The following is an 18,592-nucleotide window of genomic DNA, read 5'->3' as shown; positions in this document are numbered from 1 at the left end:
CGTTTTTACATTTAGAGCCTTTGAGAAATGAAATATCTCTCCATGTTATAAAAATTCTGGAAACAATTGCAGTTGACTTGGTATTTGCTGTGTTTCTTTGTTGCCACAAAGAGAAAAGGTATGGAAGGGACCAAGATCCGATTCTTGCAAACACCGATGAGAGGTTTATTAAAGGTGTTTCTGAAACAATCAGGATGATGATCTGCCGAAACCCCACGCAAACACTGCTCGCGTCATTACAAACTGACACGAAGCCAGCCAATGTATTCACAGATACATAACACCCCTCCCTCTTTACTTCACGAGTGCAACAACAACAATTATTTATCTAATAGATTCCCTGGTAAGTTATTTCTTTATATATACACAGTTCAATAAGACAGTCTTTGTGGTGAACGCCTATCCCTTATTGATAGAATTTGGTGTTCTTGAACTCGGCTACTTGCGACATCAGAAGTGTGCTCATTCCTTTCTGTAGATAGTACGTCTTGAGTAGTTATTTCAGTATCTGTCACTATAAGTATTGAAAAGTCCTCAGAAACAAAATCTGAACTTGTCACTGCACGGTAACACAGTGGGTAGCACTGTTGCTTCACAGCTCCAGGGTCCCAGGTTCGATTCCCGGCGTGGGTCACTGTCTGTGTGGAGTCTGCACGTTCTCCCTGTGTCTGCGTGGGTTTCTTCCAGGTGCTCCGGTTCCCTTCCACAAGTCCTGAAAGACGGGCTGTTAGGTAATTTAGACATTTTGAATTCACCCTCTGTGTACCTGAACAGGCGCCGGAGTGTGGCAATGAGGGGCTTTTCACAGTAACTTCATTGCAGTGTTAATATGAGCCTACTTGTGACAATAAAGATTATTATGCTATTATCTAATATTCTTGCTGATTCAGCGAAACGTGATGCGCAGTGATGTCAGCAGAGTGTTTGCGTGGGCTTTGAGCAGATCACCATCTTGATTGTACGAGCAACACTCTTAATAAACCTCTCATCGTATTTTACAAGAATCCAGGGGGTGGGCACCTCCATATCTTTTCTTTTTGCGGCAACAAAGAAATATAACAGTCACCGTGAGTAAAATTGCTTCTGCTCCGGAGAATGAGTTGAACTTAGCATGGGAATTTCACCTTTTCGGTATGGTGCTACAGCTCTGAAAATATGATTTTTATTTCAAATTCCATTTCTGAGGATATCGTGTTTGTGTTCACTGGTGGCTGAGAGTTTGTTAAAAGGTAGGCCAACTAACGAGATGTTGAACCAGACGGGCAACCTCTTTCTGGTGTTTGCTATAGAATAACTATTATAAGTTATCCTTTATCCTTGCGTTCTCTTCCTGAAGTCAGGTTCTAGGCCATTAATCGCCTCAGCATGACTGTGTGAGTTGTGATTTTCACTACCATGAGGTGTGCCCAATATTCACCTAAGCCAGCACGTGGACTGAACCCCGTGTTGCCAATGTTAATCTGATCCACATGTTAGCCATCGAGCCTACTGATGAGCTAAATGGCCTCCCTTATCCGAAGTGTTCACTGGGATTTTCTGGTGCCGCTGAAAGTGAATGGAGTTTTGGCTGGAACCCCAAATTTTCCTTTCTCGCTCGCAACAGGTCCTGCCACAGTCAAGACTGGAAAATCCCGCCCCTTATCTCTCATAAATGACGAAGCCAATAAGTGTATTGCCTCATGCGGGCATAAGCCAACGACATCAGGAAGATTTGGGCTTGATCTATCTGTTTTCTGATCTTGAGATGATAGGAACAAAGCTGCAATTGCCTGAGATGCTCTGAGCTGCTCCTTAGTGTGCCTTCAGATGTAGAAACAGGAATTTGTTTAAATTGTAATTTCTAGGTGTGGGCACTTTCCAAAGGACATCCAGTTGGTTGGCCTGTGGAAATTTCAATAGAACCATTCAGTGATGGCCCAATGTTCCACATACACTAAGGTCCGCAGGCTGGATCTTAAAATGGATCTGCAAACACAATCATAATAAGGTGGAAGAATTTATTTTTAAATATTATATAGATGAGAGGCAAGTACCTTTCTTGGTGTAATTTGATCACAAATTGAATTAAGTATGATAAAAACAGACAAGTAAACAGAGCTGATATCCTGGCTGAATGTTGAGAATTTGTGGCAGATTCGGGAACCTGCAAAAAGTGTTAGCTGACGTCAGATGTGCCAACTTTCATTTACAGTCAGATCCACAGGCGACCAGTAACAGTATCAGGTTATTTATCACAAACCATGGGCGAGATTTTCCGACCTCCCGCCAGGTCGGAGAATCGCCGGGGGCGGCGTAAATCCCGCCCCCGCCGGCCGCCGAATTCTCCGGCACCGAAAATTCGGTTGGGGCGGGAATCGCGCCACGCCGGTCGGCGGGTTCCCCCCCGGCGATTCTCCGGCCCGCGATGGGCCGAAGTCCCGCTGCTGTGAATCAAACCACCTACCTTACCGGAGGGGCTGGCGGGCTCCAGGGTCCTGGGGGGGGGGGGGCGGAACGATCTGGCCCCGGGGGGTGCCCCCACGGTGGCCTGGTCCGCGATCGGGGCCCACCGATCCGCAGGCGGGCCTGTGCCGTGGGGGCACTTTTTTCCTTCCGCCTCGGCCATAGCCTCCGTGATGGCCGATGCGGAAGTGACCCCCCCCCCCGTGCATGCGTAGGGATGACGTCAGCAGCCGCTGATGCTCCCGTGCATGCGCAGACTTCTGCCGGCCGGCGGAATCCCTTCGGCCCCGGCTGGCGTGGCGCCAAAGGCCTTTCCCGCCAGCCGGCGGCACGCCAACCACTCTGGCGCAGGCCTAGCCCCTCAAGGTGAGGGCTTGGCCCCTAAAGGTGCGGAGAAATCCGCACCTTTGGGGTGGCCCGACGCCGGAGTGGTTCCCGCCACTGCATCCCGCGGGACCCCCCGCCCCGCTGGGTAGGGGAGAATCCCGGCCCATATCACAGAATCCTACAACACAGAAGGAAGCCATTTGGCCCTTTGTGCCTGTTCTCAGAAAGCTATCCAATTGTTTGCACTCCCCTGCTCTTTCCCCATGGTCCTGCAATTACATACCCTGTTCCATTTTGAAAGTTACTATTGAATCTGTTTCTGCCATCTTATCAGGGTCAGATCAAATTCTCTGCAGAAAAACATTCACCTCACTCCCCCTCTTCTTTTTTCAGTTGACTTAAATCAGTATCCTCTGTTTATCAACCTATTTATCAGCAGGAACAGTTTCTCCTGAGGTACTGTCACAAAACCTATTTAATTGTGAACACCTCTATTCTAAAAATTCTATTCCATAGCCATTGACTCCATCCCTCTCCGTGGCAAACCGTCTGAGGCTCAACCAGACTGTTCACAAGTCATATCTGACTGCGAGATGAACTTCTGACCACATATCTGCTCCATCATTAAGACTGCCTAATTCCATTTCAGTATCATGGCCCAACTCTGCCTCTGTCTCAGCTCATCTGTTGCTGAAACCCCTATGCATGCCTTTGTTACCTTTAAGTTTACTGTTCCACTTCACTGCTGGTCAGCTTCCCTCATTTCACTCTTGATAAACTTGAGCTCATCTAAATTCAGCTGCCTGTTAACTCGCGCCTTGACCTCTGCTGGCTCTCAATTAAACAACGCCTCGATTTTAAAATTTCCAACCTTGTTTTCAAATTCCTCCACTGCCTAAACCTTCCTTATCGCTGTAATCTCCTCCAACCACACGTCCCCATCTACGATTACAGTGACTTGACCATCTCCATTTTAATCACTATTGGTGACTTTGATACTGCAATGTCTCTGGGCCCTGACAATATTCTGGCAATAGTACTGAAGACTTGTGCTCCAAAACCTACCACACACCCCTAGCCAAGCTGTTCCAGTGCAGCTACAACACTGGCAGCTAACCAGCAATGTGGAAAGTTGCCCAGCTATGTCATATACACAAAAAGCAGGCCAAATTCAACTTGGTCAATTACCGCCCCATCAGTTTAATCTTGATCATCAGTAAAGAGGTGAAGGGATCGTGAACAGTGGCACTTACTCAGCAATAACCTGCTCACTGATGCTCAGTTTGGATTCCGCCAGGCTCACTCTGCTCCTGACCGCGTTACAGCCTTGGTTCAAACATGGACAAAAAGCTGAATTGTGAGGTGAGAGTTAAACGCTGCCTTGACATCAAGGCCACATTTGTTGGTGTATGGCATCAAGGAGCCCCAGCGAAACTGGAGTCAATGGGAATCAGGGGACAAACTCTTCACTGGTTGGAGTCATGCCTGGCACAAAGGAAGAGAGTTGTGGTTGTTTGAGATCAGTCATCTCAGCTCCAGGACATTACGGCTCAGGTAGTATCCTAGGCCCAAGCACCTTCAGCTGTTTCATCAATGACCTCCCTTCCATCATAAATCAGAAGTGGGGATATTTGCTCATGATTGCACAATGTTCAACACCATCTGCGATTCCTCAGTTACAGGTGCAGTCCATGTCCAAAGACCTGGATAATATACAGACTTGGGCTGACACGTGGCAAGTATCATTCGGCCCACACAAGTCCCAGGCAATAACCATTTCCAACAAGAGAGGATCTAACCATCACCCTTTGACATTCAATGGCATTACCATCGCTGAATTCCCCCACTATCAACAGCCTGGGGGCTTACCATTGACCAGAAACTTAACTGGACAGCGATATAAATACTGGTGGCTACAAGTGCAGGTCAGAGGCTAGGAATCTTGCAAATTTACAACAGCCATGGGCATGTCAACTATAACAGTGACCCTATCAATGGGAACTGAGGACTCATCTTTTCCAGCATGTTGATATAGTGATGTCAAAATCAGCTTAGATTTCCTCTTTTTCATTGAGATAACTGTACTTAAGTACCCCATGCAGTAGATGAGATCCAATCACAAACAACCATGGGTTAAGAATTTGCACTGCCTCTTTAATGCTGAGATTCAACACAAAAATGAAGAATCACACTACACCAACCTCTTTCCTTCCGAGTAACGTCCACTTAACTTTCTGCAATACACTTGTATTATCTCTGTGTCATAAAAGAAGACAGCTTCTGAGTTATGACTTCATATCAACAAACCTAAGATACTCCTATTGCACGTCCCTTCTCTGCGAACTCTTCCACCGAGGAGAAAAGCAGCATGTCTTGAGGACACCAATATCTCCATTCTTCCTTCAAGTCACACAACATCTTGACTTGGGCATATATCGCTAATTTCTTTTTGCTGGATTAATGTCTTGGGTGTCCCTTTCTAATACCATTGTGGAATCGACATCTCTACAAGCACTCAGCCATCCACTGTCTCAGTGGTAATGAGAGATAGGCAATAACTACAGCCTTGCAGCCGTATCCCAAGAACAAATGAAGAAATAATTAAAGGCACAGCTTTCAGTGGAAAAACAATTTGCAAATAGTACTAAAATGGCCACGCAGCCCTGTGTCAAAATGAAACATTTATTCTGTGGTAAACCATTTGATTGGGGGAAGGAAAAAAGCCAAACAGCTTCTCATGAAGTCTGTGCCCCTTTAAGCAATAACACGATGGAAGTCCTTTCTGATTTAAAAACAATCATTCTTAAAAAATCCAAGTTGATTAATAACCTGTTTTACTAGAGTTAATATATAAATAAACTTTAAATTATTCACAAAAAAGGGTTTATTTGAATTTAAATGAAGAACTTTTCATAAATTAGCCCAGCAAAGTGTACTTGCAGTCTAAATACAGAATTACTTAATTTGAGTTGTATATTAATTCAAATTAAAGTAGTGTAAAGGGCACCTCATGTGATTATTACTTAATTTGAACAAATTTTCTCAAAAAACAAATGCCACTGAATCACCCTGAGCCCAGGGCAGGGTATCATGATCAGTATCCATGTTCACTAAATGTATGAGTACAAAGGAGAAATCCATTACACCTACCAATCTTTTGCCGTGACCTTGGCAACATTACTTTAATCATCTTACCTTGTTCAGGTACCTGAGACCCGGCGGAATTGAGAGTAGTATTCAACACTTCATTGATGGCTGTGTCACAATACAGGCCTCGATGCGCATCATGTTCGCTGTCAGTTTGGTCACTTTCTTCATGTCCACTGTCCTTGAGACTGTTTCTTTCCAGGTCTTTGAATGTGGAACTACTGGAGTGTGAAGCAATACTGATTTATTATCAATCCTAGCAGTACCAGATAATGCTCTCCTTATGGAAAAGAAATGCATTGCAATACATATTGCCGTACAATGAAACCCATCAAACATACACAGCCAGATATTACAATGTGTCAAAATGTATCAAAACCAAGAAGTCATATTTTTCCCTAATGCAGCACCCGCACCCCGCCCCCCAGGTTTGCTGTTGGAGTAAGCGTTGCGCAGGTCAAAGAGACACAGCCTGAGTGAGTAAGACCCATCCAGAGTGCGAATTTGAAACTTGGTAATTTGGTGCACTGAGGTAACCAGGAAAGGTAAGTGGTAAATCTAATTCTGCTGTTTTTCAGTTAAAAGTGCAGTGTAGATTAGTGTCTGATTGGCTGAAGCTGCCCCCACCCTAATTGCTGAGAGGCAGTTATCTGGCAGTCACCTGAGGCCTGTTTAGGGGCACAAAGGTACACATTGTATTTGTCTCTTTGAAGTTTAAGTAGTGTGAGTCATCCTGAAGTCTGTATAAAAGACAGACAGACAGCGCACTCAGTAAGCGTTGCGCAGGTCAAAGAGATACAGCCTGAGTGAGTAAGACACATCCAGAGTGAGAATTTGAAACTTGGTAATTTGGTGCAGTGAGGTAATTCGGTGCAGAGTGGGAGAAGGTGCTTTTTCCCTACTGTTTTGTTCTCTCTCTTTCTCCTGGCCTGTAACTTTTAATCAGCAGGGAGAGAACCTGAGACCCTCAGAAGATAAGTAAGTGATTTTTACTCATTTTTACTTTTATTACCTTTTCAAATTGTGTGTGTGGGGGTGGGGTGGGGGGAAACTGAAGTGACATCACAGAAAAGCTGTGACCTGATTGGCTGGTTGGGAATATACACTAAACTTAAAAAATTAAGTATTGGTAAACTAATTAAACATAATTATAATTAGAGGGGTATCTAAGCCAGAGATCGGAGAGTACTGTATTGAGCTTTCACATTTATAGTAGAAATCTAGTGCTAGGAAACATATAGTTAACAGTAACTTAAAACATTTAAAAAAAAACTTTTAACTTCAATTTACTAATTAATTGACGCAATGTCAGCTAGAGGGGTGCAGTGCTCTGACTGTGAGATGTGGCAGGTCCGGGAGGCTTCCAGCGTCCCGGATGGCTTCATCTGCAGAAAGTGCACCCAACTGGAGCTCCTCACAGACCGCATGGTTCGGTTGGAGCAGCAATTGGATGCACTTAGGAGCATGCAGGTGGCGGAAAGCGTCATAGATAGCAGTTATATAAATGTGGTCACACCCAAGGTGCAGGCAGAGAAATGGGTGACCACCAGAAAGGGCAGGCAGTCAGTGCAGGAATCCCCTGTGGTTGTCCCCCTCTCGAACAGGTATACCCCTTTGGATACTGTCGGAGGGGATAGCCTATCAGGGGATAACAGCAGCAGCCAGAGCAGTGGCTGGCTCTGATGTTCAGAAGGGAGGGTCAAAGCGCAGAAGAACAATAGTCATAGAGGACTCTATAGTCAGGGGCACAGATAGGCGCTTCTGTGGACATGAAAGAGACTCCAGGATGGTATGTTGCCTCCCTGGTGCCAGGGTCCAGGATGTCTCCGAACAGGTAGAGGGCATCCTGAAGGGGGAGGGCAAACAGGCAGAGGTCGTTGTACATATTGGTACTAATGACATAGGCAGGAAGGGGCATGAGGTCCTGCAGCAGGAGTTCAGGGAGCTAGGCAGAAAGTTAAAAGACAGGACCTCTAGGGTTGTAATCTCGGGATTACTCCCTGTGCCACGTGCCAGTGAGGCTAGAAATAGGAAGATAGAGCAGCTAAGCACATGGCTAAACAGCTGGTGTAGGAGGGAGGGTTTCCGTTATCCGGACCACTGGCAGCTCTTCCGGGGCAGGTGTGACCTATATAAGAAGGACGGGTTGCATCTAAACTGGAGAGGCATAAATATCCTGGCCGCGAGGTTTGCTAATGTCATGCGGGAGGGTTTAAACTAGTATGGCAAGGGGGTGGGCACGGGAGCAATAGGTCAGAAGGTGAGAGCATTGAGGGAGAACTAGGGAATAGGGACAGTATGGCTCTGAGGCAGAGCAGACAGGGTGAAGTTGCTGAACACAGCGGCTCTGGTGGCCTGAAGTGCATATGTTTTAATGCAAGAAGTATTACGGGTAAGGCAGATGAACTTAGAGCTTGGATTAGTACTTGGAACTATGATGTTGTTGCCATTACAGAGATCTGGTTGAGGGAAGGGCAGGATTGGCAGCTAAACGTTCCAGGAGTTAGATGTTTCAGGTGGGATAGAGGAGGATGTAAAAGGGGTGGCGGAGTTGCGCTACTGGTTAGGGAGGATATCACAGCTGTACTACGGGAGGACACCTCAGAGGGCAGTGAGGCTATATGGGTAGAGATCAGGAATAAGAAGGGTGCAGTCACAATGTTGGGGGTTTACTACAAGCCTCCCAACAGCCAGCGGGAGATAGAGGAGCAGATACGTAGACAGATTTTGGAAAAGAGTAAAAACAACAGGGTTGTGGTGATGGGAGACTTCAACTTCCCCAATATTGACTGGGACTCACTTAGTGCCAGGGGCTTGGACGGGGCAGAGTTTGTAAGGGGCATCCAGGTGGGCTTCTTAAAACAATATGTCGACAGTCCAACTAGGGATGGGGTGGTACTGGACCTGGTATTGGGGAATGAGCCCGGCCAGGTGGTCGAAGTTTCAGTGACCACAATTTAGTAAGTTTTAAAGTGCTGGTGGACAAGGATAGGAGTGGTCCTAGGGTGAATGTGCTAAATTGGGGGAAGGCTAATTATAACAATATTAGGCGGGAACTGAAGAACCTAGATTGGGGGCGGATGTTTGAGGGTAAATCAACATCTGACATGTGAGAGGCTTTCAGGTGTCAGTTGAAAGGAATTCATGACCGGCATGTTCCTGTGAGGAAGAAGGATAAATACTGCAATTTTCGGGAACCTTGGATAACGAGAGATATTGTAGCCCTCGTCGAAAAGAAAAAGGAGACATTTGTCAGGGCTAAAAGGCTTACCAGGCGAAGCCTGTGTGGAATATAAGGAAAGTAGGAAGGAACTTAAGCAAGGAGTCAGGAGGGCTAGAAGGGGTCACGAAAAGTCATTGGCAAATAGGGTTAAGGAAAATCCCAAGGCTTTTTACACATACATAAAAAGCAAGAGGGTAGCCAGGGAAATGGTTGGCCCGCTGAAGGATAGGCAAGGGAATCTATGTGTGGCGCCAGAGGAAATGGGCGAGGTACTAAATGAATACTTTGCATCAGTATTCACTAAAGAGAAGGAATTGGTAGATGTTGAGTCTGGAGAAGGGTGTGTAGATAGCCTGGGTCACATTGAGATCCAAAAAGACGAGGTGTTGGGCGTCTTGAAAAACATTAAGGGAGATAAGTCCCCAGGGCCTGATGGGATCTACCCCAGAATACTGAAGGAGGCTAGAGAGGAAATTGCTGAGGCCTTGACAGAAATCTTTGGATCCTCACTGTCTTCAGGTGATGTCCCGGAGGACTGGAGAATAGCCAATGTTGTTCCTCTGTTTAAGAAGGGTAGCAAGGATAATCCAGGGAACTACAGGCCGGTGAGCCTTACGTCAGTAGTAGGGAAATTACTGGAGAGAATTCTTCGAGACAGGATCTACTCCCATTTGGAAGCAAATGGACGTATTAGTGAGAGGCAGCATGGTTTTGTGAAGGGGAGGTCGTGTCTCACTAACTTGATAGAGTTTTTCGAGGAGGTCACAAAGATGATTGATGCAGGTAGGGCAGTGGATGTTGTCTATATGGACTTCAGTAAGACCTTTGACAAGATCCCTCATGGTAGACTAGTACAAAAGGTGAAGTCACACGGGATCAGGGGTGAGCTGGCAAGGTGGAAACAGAACTGGCTAGGTCATAGAAGGCAGAGAGTAGCAATGGAAGGATGCTTTTCTAATTGGAGGGCTGTGACTAGTGGTGTTCCGCAGGGATCAGTGCTGGGACCGTTGCTGTTTGTTGCATATATAAATGATTTGGAGGAAAATGTAACTGGTCTGATTAGTAAGTTTGCAGACGACACAAAGGTTGGTGGAATTGCGGATAGCGATGAGGACTGTCAGAGGATACAGCAGGATTTAGATTGTTTGGAGACTTGGGAAGAGAGATGGCAGATGGAGTTTAATCCAGACAAATGAGAAGTAATGCATTTTGGAAGGTCTAATGCAGGTAGGGAATATACAGTGAATGGTAGAACCCTCAAGAGTATTGAAAGTCAGAGAGATCTAGGTGTACAGGTCCACAGGTCACTGAAAGGGGCAACACAGGTGGAGAAGGTAGTCAAGAAGGCATACGGTATGCTTGCCTTCATTGGCCGAGGCATTGAGTATAAGAATTGGCAAGTCATGTTGCAGCTGTATAGAACCTTAGTTAGGCCACACTTGGAGTATAGTGTTTAATTCTGGTCGCCACACTACCAGAAGGATGTGGAGGCTTTAGAGAGGGTGCAGAAGAGATTTACCAGAATGTTGCCTGGTATGGAGGGCATTAGCTATGAGGAGCGGTTGAAAAAACTTGGTTTGTTCTCATTGGAACGCCCGAGGTTGAGGGGCAACCTGATAGAGGTCTACAAAATTGTGAGGGGCATAGACAGAGTGGGTAGTCAGAGGCTTTTCCCCAGGGTAGAGGGGTCAATTACTAGGGGGCATAGGTTTAAGGTGTGAGGGGCAAGGTTTAGAGTAGATGTGCGAGGCAAGTTTTTTACACATAGGATAGTGGGTGCCTGGAACTCGCTACCGGAGGAGGTGGTGGAAGCAGGGACGAAAGTGACATTTAAGGGGCATCTTGACAAATACATGAATAGGATGGGAATAGAAGGATACGGACCCAGGAAGTGCAGAAGATTGTAGTTTAGTCGGGCAGCATAGTCGGCACGGGTTTGGAGGGCCGAAGGGCCTGTTCCTGTGCTGTATTTTTCTTTATTCTTTGCTGTTGTTAAGTAGGGCAAAGCAAATTTAGTTTATATGCTACAATCCATCGCTCTGTAAATGATTTGTGTTAAATCTGCTTTATCTCTATTTCTAAAGCCTTCTTGTCAATTTCGGCTTAATTCTGCATTCTCAGAATTGACCAATGGGTCACTTCTTGTATACCTGAGCTTGTTTGAAAGAAAATCCACTGTTGTTGGATTGCTGCTGCAGGATATAATTACCTTTAAATGGGAAAGTGGCAATGTTAACAAAAAACAAATGGAGATAAAACATACTTTATGTTCAGGCTAGTCTGTTTATAAATTACCCTTGAAGACGGATACTCCCAGATTGGAAAGCAATACACAAGCATGTCCTTGTGCTATATTCTTAGTAGCAGAACTGCATTTATTAAAATTAAAATATTACAAGCTGTTTTTTACACAGAGTTTACACTGAGGGACCGATCCTGGGAACAAACTAGTCCAGGGAGGGGGAGGAGAGTAAACTAATGCACATTGGTCATTACCCCCTCCCTTAGCATTGATATCTTTCCCCATATGCAATTTACACTGCATGTTTTACACTTGAGCTGGTTTTCTACGTATTTAATGTGCTGCTATGCTTCTTTATTCCATTCGTCATTGGGATTTGTTAAACCTCAGTGGGAGTGAAATTTGAACCCTGACAGCACGGCTGGAACTGACAGCTCTGGTAGGGGTGCAAAACCTCGGTAGAGGTTCAATAACTTGTTATGCAGCTTGCCTGATTATATTTTCCAGCAGCTTCAATCACCAGGAGAATCGGGTGGCACTGTAAAAAGCGGCTGATCCACTGAGGGTACCTCTGTCCCCAACCCCCAATGGTGGAATCAGTCCCTCGCGTGCGCACTCCAAATAGGCGAATCACAGCCCAGCAGAGGTTGGCGCACAATGACAAAGGCAAAAAAGTGCAACACATGGAGGTCAGCTCTCCAAGATGAAGATGAAAAGTCTCGGCAGAAACGTTCTGGATTGGATTGGTTTATTGTCACGTGTACCAAGGTACAGTGAAAAGTATTGTTCTGCGAGCAGCTCAAACAGATCATTCCTTACATGAAAAGAAAATACACAATGCAAATACATAGACACAGGCATTGGATGAACATGTGTGGAGAGATCAGATCAGTCCAATTCAGGGTTTCCATTTGCCGATTGCTCTCCAGTGATGAGGGATATTGTATACTTGTGGACTTCAGGTAAGAATAAAGTTCTGTTTGGTGGTGAGACCATGAGGTTAAACAGGTCTATGAACTGAGCTGTTTTTGGAATGGCAATATACCAAAGCTCTGTCATTTTGAACAGAGCAGCAATCACTACAACAAAGGGACGAAAGGAAGAGGAAGCAATTGGCAATGGAGAAAAAAACTGTCAAAAAGCTCTGGAGCTGTTGGTTATAAGCTGCAATCACTGGATAATTACATGACACACCACCAAATGAATTTATAACTTTTAATGAAACTACTTTGCACTGTTTTCCCAAAAGGATGAAAAAGCAGAGGTCAGCAGTACAGCTAATTTCTGATCCCATATTATCAAATATAATAATGGGTTAGTTCGAGTCTAAAACTTGCAAGTATGTGGAATGCATCCCAACTCTACCTCTCTCTGCAGGCTATTTGTATTTATTATTGATGCAATATTCTGTGCATAGTTTTTGAATCATAGAAGTTACAGTGCAGGAGGCCATTCGGCCCATCGAGTCTGCACCGGCCCTTGGAAAGAGGACCCGACTTAAGCCCACACCTCCACCCTATCCCCATAACACTACCTAACCTTTTGGACACCAAGGGCAATTTAACATGGCCAATCCACTGAACCTGCACATTTTTGGACTGCGGGAGGAAACCTATGCAGACATGGGAAGAACGGGCAGACTCCGCACAGACATTGACCCAAGCCGGGAATCGAACCCAGGTCCCTGACGTTGTGAATCAACAATGCTAACCACTGTGCTACTGTTCCGCCCATGAACACATGGAAAGAATGAAAACTTGACATCTACAGGTGGGTTTACCCTCAATCATTTCTAATTTTCAATACAGCTGAAGAGATTATCATCTTTAAAAAAATACACTTATTTTTAAAATTCTGAGAAAATATTGGCTATTTCCAATTTAAGTCTGCAGGACTCTGTGCAGAAGCTGTTATTCTGTCTGTCACCATCCGATTTAATTTCCTCTGTACCCACTTGCAATTTTCCCTGTTGCTCTCAGCAGACTTTCTCCCATTAAGCCCTACTGGAAGCTGGCGGGGAGTTTTCTAATAGCTTTCTCTCAGTGCGCCTTGCTTCATCGTGCCTTTTGTGGCTATCCCCAGAATCCCTTTTCTTGCACGTTGGCCGGGTGTCACTGTGAACCAGATTGGAACTGAGGTCTTTTATCAGTGATAATCTTTTCTATTTTGTTCGCTAATAGATGCTTTTAGACGGCTCGAACTGTGAACAAAATTTGACACCGAGGTGATTTCTTCTGCATGAAGGGAGAGAGTTGCTGAGAGAAGATTGACCAGCATTAAATCAGAGTGGGATGTGGCCAAATCAGGATAATGGTGAAGATCTAACAATAACAAGAGGGACACAAAAATAATTGGCAGATCGCTTCATCATGTGAATACACTCAAACTGTTTAATGCTGCACAAGGGTGTGACTTACCTTTTAATGAGGTGCTGTCTGCTGTTTACGTAGCTTGACTCAATGGAGTAGTTTTCTGACTAAAGATAAAACAAAGAGAAATGAATGAAAATAAAGACTGCAGCATTCTGAACTCACACGATTTGTAATCAGTAGAACAAGCTGGGTCCTCTTAACCATTCCCCCCAAAAAGTACTTTATTTTGTTTGATCTCAAAACCTCCACATCCATCCTGAGCCTAATCACTTCAGTTCATCTTCAATCGAATGTCAGTGAGATATCACTCTTATAGATAGGTTCATTGAGATCTTCAGCTTGCCATTCATTTCTGTTGTAGGGAAGCAAGCTTGCAATGGAGAACAGTGTTCCGTGGTTGTGACTAGAGCTCTTTAGAAAGCCACTTGTTGTGACAACAATACATATCATACATACACAAGTGAAATGAAGCAAAAACATTTTACAGAATAGGGTTTTATAATTGGAGAATGAAGGTTAGGTTGTGGCTCAGTTTATCAGTCTGAAACATTTACTCTACCTTCTCTCTCCACAGATACTATTTGCCCAGTTGTATGCTTCCGGCATTTTTTCCTTTTAGATTTCCAGCAATAGCTGTATTTATTTCTTGTTTTCAAAATTTGACTGTCTTTTTTATTTTTGAGACATTATATAGCATTTACATGAAAATTATGGTAACAATATGAATGTGAAAACATATCGAGGTGGTGTAACCATCTGGGATGGCTACACCACATCTGGCCATGTATAAATGGAAACATGGCCACTTGCAAAGAATCATGGGAAATATGGCCAATGCAGGATCCAGATGAACTCAGAGCTTAAGTGTATATTTGCCACTAGATAACCAGACACTATCGAAACCCCCAGCCGATTTGCATTCTAATGGCCCATTTCCCCAGAACAAAAGACTTGTACTCCGGTATCAGATCCAGATCCAAACTCATCGGCGCCACTCCCTTCACCCAGGAAGCCCAAACAACCAAGGTCAATGACCGCTCAGGACTCGCCCAGCCATCAAGGCACCCGCACCTTTATTGGCGAAAATCGAAGGCAGCAATCGAAGCCTGCTGAATTATTGGGTCCAAAGCTAAGGACCGCCCAGAAGAGTGCGAAACCCCCGAAGGATAAAAAGAGACACTGCCATGTGTTCAGTCTCTTTTGGCCCCGGCACACTGGCACTCTCTTGGCCCCGGTTTGTGCCCAAAACCAATTGCAGCACCACGACCAGAAGCAAGTTCAAGACCAACTATCGCAAGCAGACGGATGAGCCCTGCAGAAACAAAATCACTTCTCCAGACCCAGCCACGCAAGATCCGAACAAAGGCCTTGTTTCTCTGCATAAAGCTGAGTGCCTGAAGTTAAGTACAGGTTGTTGTAGTGTTACGCGTAATTTAGCTTGTAGTGTTTTATGTTGCATGTCGAAGTAATTCTTGTGTAAATAAACTATTATTGAACTTGAACTAACTGGTTGTTGGGTCTTTGATCGATATCCGGCTAAACCTTGTGGTGGTATCATCTGATACTGGTGACTCTGAAAGCAATATCATCATTAATAACTGTCATATTAGTATCCAGTTAAAAAGAGCAACATTATTGGCTTCTCCAAGCTGAATTAGCAACAGTGGGAAGCTAGTCTGCATGTAGGTAAGATGACGGCAGTATCCAACGTGGCTGTAATACTCCAACCCACAATACTGCTCAGATTCACAAACAACCATTGAGACACTTAGCTGGGGGGGGGAGCACGGGACTATATTCCAGCAAACATCATTTTATTTAGGAGGAAAGCGCAAAGCAACCTGATAGCAACTGGACAAAATGTTCTTTTGTGCAGATTATGTGTTTTGTGACTTCACCAGAAGGTAATTTCCATAATCATTCAATCAATGATACTGTTCAACAAGATTTCTACAATTCCAGCAACTAACTTAATTATACTTTTTTATATGTCCAATACCTCGTCGGTCTCCAGAGACCTCCTTTCTCTCTCCCGTTACATTCTTCCTCACAAATCTCCTCACCATGTCAGTTTCTCACACACAGACTGAAGTTTTCCTTTGCTCATTACTGCCTTGGCTTAGTTTAGTGCCATCCTTGCTTCTTTAGTTTATTGCTATCTCCAACACAGACTCCTCCATCTCCCTAAAAATTTAATTATTCATTCTGCTTTACACTATGAAATAGTCTTCTTTCCTCAGGTATGGATAGGTTTCCCTTTGTTCTGTACCTCCTCACCTTACCCTCTCACTCCCTGTTTCACTGCCTCCCCCCCACACCAATGTTGGCCATTGTACCTAAACGTCTTCTTTAACAGCCCTTTTTAACAAGGCAGGTCCTTTAATAACCTGTATTGATCTTGCATATAATGACGATCATTGTTAATAAGGGAAATTGATCAGATCTATTTTATGAAAGACCATCTTTTCATAAGTATGTTAATTAAGCATATTACAATTTAATGAAATCATTTGGCAACGTTAACAGTAAAATCCAAATATTCTACAATATGGTCAGAAACTGCAGTTCAGGGTAACAGCATTACAAATATTGCCTTGAGGATTGAACCAGACTATCAATGGTCAAGATGAGTGCAATAACATTTTAAAAAATTTGTTCGTGGGATCAGTGTCACTGGCAAGGCCAATATGTATTGTCTGTCCCTAATTGTCCTTGAGAAGGTTGTGGTAAGCTGCCTCGAACTGCTGCAGAATATGTGATGTAGGTACACCCACAGTGCTGTTGGTGAAGTTTTTGACCCAATGACAGAAAAGGTTCAGTGACGCAGTTCCAAGTCAGGATGCTGTGTGGCTTGGAGGGGAACTTGCAGGTATTAGTGTTCTCATATATTTGCTGCTGTTATTGTAATGGATGGTAGAAGCCCTGGGTTTATAAGGTGCCATTGAAGGAGGTTTGATGAGTTGCTGCAGTGCATTTTATAGGTCATACATTCTACTGCCACTGTGTGCAGTGGAGGAAGTAAAAGTTTAACATGGTAGACTGGGTGCTGGTCAAGCAGGTTGTTTTGTTGAGCTTCTTGTGTGTTGTTGGAGCTTCACTAATCCAGCCAAGTGGAGAGTGTTGCATCACATTCCGACTTGTACCCAGTAGATGATGCATACCCTTTGAGGAATCAGGAGGCGAATGATACTATGCAGAATTTCCAGTCTCTGACCTGCTTTTCTACCCTCAGTATTTATATGTCTGATCCAGTTACATTTCTGCACTATGATAACCCTCGGGTGTTGATTCAATGATGGTAATGTCACTGTACTTCAAGGGAAGATGTTGGAAATTCTCACTAGTTGGAGATGGTCATTGCCTGTCAATTAAAAAAAAAAAAAAAAATTTAGAGTACCCAAATATTTTTTCCCAATAAGGGGCAATTTAGATTGGCCAATCCATCTACCTTGCACATCTTTTTGGGTTGTTACGAGTGAGACTCACGCAGACACAGGAAGAATGTGCAAACTCCACACCGAGAGTGACCCGGGACCAGGATCGAACCTGGGTCCTCGGCGCCGTGAGGCAGCAGTGCTAACCACTGCGCCACCATGCCACCCTCATTGCCTGTCAATTGTGTGGCATGATTGTTGCTTGCCACTTATCAACCCAAGCCTGACTGTTGTCTACGTCTTTCTACATACACAGACTGGTTCAGACACTGTCCGAGGTGTTGTGAATGCCACTGAATGCTCATTAGCGAACATCCCAATTTCTGACATTGTGAAGGCCAGACTAGGAATTCTGAAAAAGGTAGATCACCTCCTGACTCCTTAAAACCGGTCCATCATCCAAAAGACACAAGTCAGGACTCCAGTGGAATACTCTCCACTTGTCTGGATTAATGCAGCCCCAACAACACTAAAGAAGCTCGACAAACAACTGCTTGATCAGCATCCAATCTACTAACTTAAACATTGATGATACAGCTGAATATGATTGGCCTCCAAAAACCACACCATCATCCGTTGAGCTAGGTATGACTCCACAGAGTGGAAAGTCACCTAATGACATTAGTTTTGCTAAGGCTGCTTAATGCCACTCACTCAATTGCTGTATTGATGTCAAGGCAGTCATTCTCACCTGACCTCTGGAATTAAACTATTTTGTCCATTTTTGGACCAAGGCTATAATGACGGTGGACCTGAGATATTTGTTTGTATCTTTTAGCAGGACCCTTAGTTTTGGACTCTGCACAGGTGGAATCATGGGCGGAATTCTCCGGACACGGCGCGAAGTCCGCCGACTGGCGCCCAAAACGGCGCAAATCAGTCGGGCATCGCGCCGCCCCAAAGGTGCGGAATGCTCTGCATCTTTGGGGGCCGAGCCCCAACCTTAAGGGGCTAGGCCCACGTCGGACTGATTTCCGCCCCGCCAGCTGGCGGAAAAGGCCTTTGGTGCCCCGCCAGCTGGCGCGGAAATGACATCTACGGGCGGCGCATGCGCGGGAGCGTTAGCGGCTGCTGACGGCATTCCCGCGCATGCGCATTGGAGGGAGTCTCTTCTGCCATGGCGGAGGAGGAAGGGAAAGAGTGCCCCCACGGCACAGGCCCGCCCGCGGATCGGTGGGCCCCGATCGCGGGCCAGGCCACCGTGGGGGCACCCCCCCGGGGCCAGATCGCCCCGCGCCGCCCCCAGGACCCCGGAGCCCGCCCGCGCCGCCTTGTCCCGCCGGTAAGAGAGGTGGTTTAATCTACGCCGGCGGGACAGGCATTTTAGCGGCGGGACTTCGGCCCATTCGGGCCGGAGAATCGCGGGGGGGGGGGACGACGACCCGCCAACCGGCGCGGCGCGGTT

At 45.3% G+C, this 18,592-nt stretch overlaps 1 protein-coding gene across 5 annotated transcripts in view; it reads right to left on the bottom strand.

The window, feature by feature from the left end:
* pcdh19 (protocadherin 19) overlaps positions 1-18,592 on the bottom strand; it is a 253,124-nt gene that overhangs the window by 128,187 nt on the left and 106,345 nt on the right. For 3 of the 5 annotated variants that reach the window (XM_072505203.1, XM_072505199.1, XM_072505201.1), the window contains 2 exons: positions 13,799-13,857; positions 5,965-6,137 (listed from right to left, as the gene is read on the bottom strand). In XM_072505203.1, the coding sequence (XP_072361304.1) occupies positions 5,965-6,137; positions 13,799-13,857 (232 nt within the window). The remainder of the gene's footprint in view (positions 1-5,964; positions 6,138-13,798; positions 13,858-18,592) is intronic. The other 2 variants (XM_072505200.1, XM_072505202.1) reach the window with 1 other exon arrangement.

This window comes from Scyliorhinus torazame, chromosome 5 (genome assembly GCF_047496885.1).
Source record: "Scyliorhinus torazame isolate Kashiwa2021f chromosome 5, sScyTor2.1, whole genome shotgun sequence".
NCBI classification, from domain to species: domain Eukaryota; kingdom Metazoa; phylum Chordata; class Chondrichthyes; order Carcharhiniformes; family Scyliorhinidae; genus Scyliorhinus; species Scyliorhinus torazame.
This window is presented reverse-complemented; position numbering and strand designations above follow the sequence as displayed.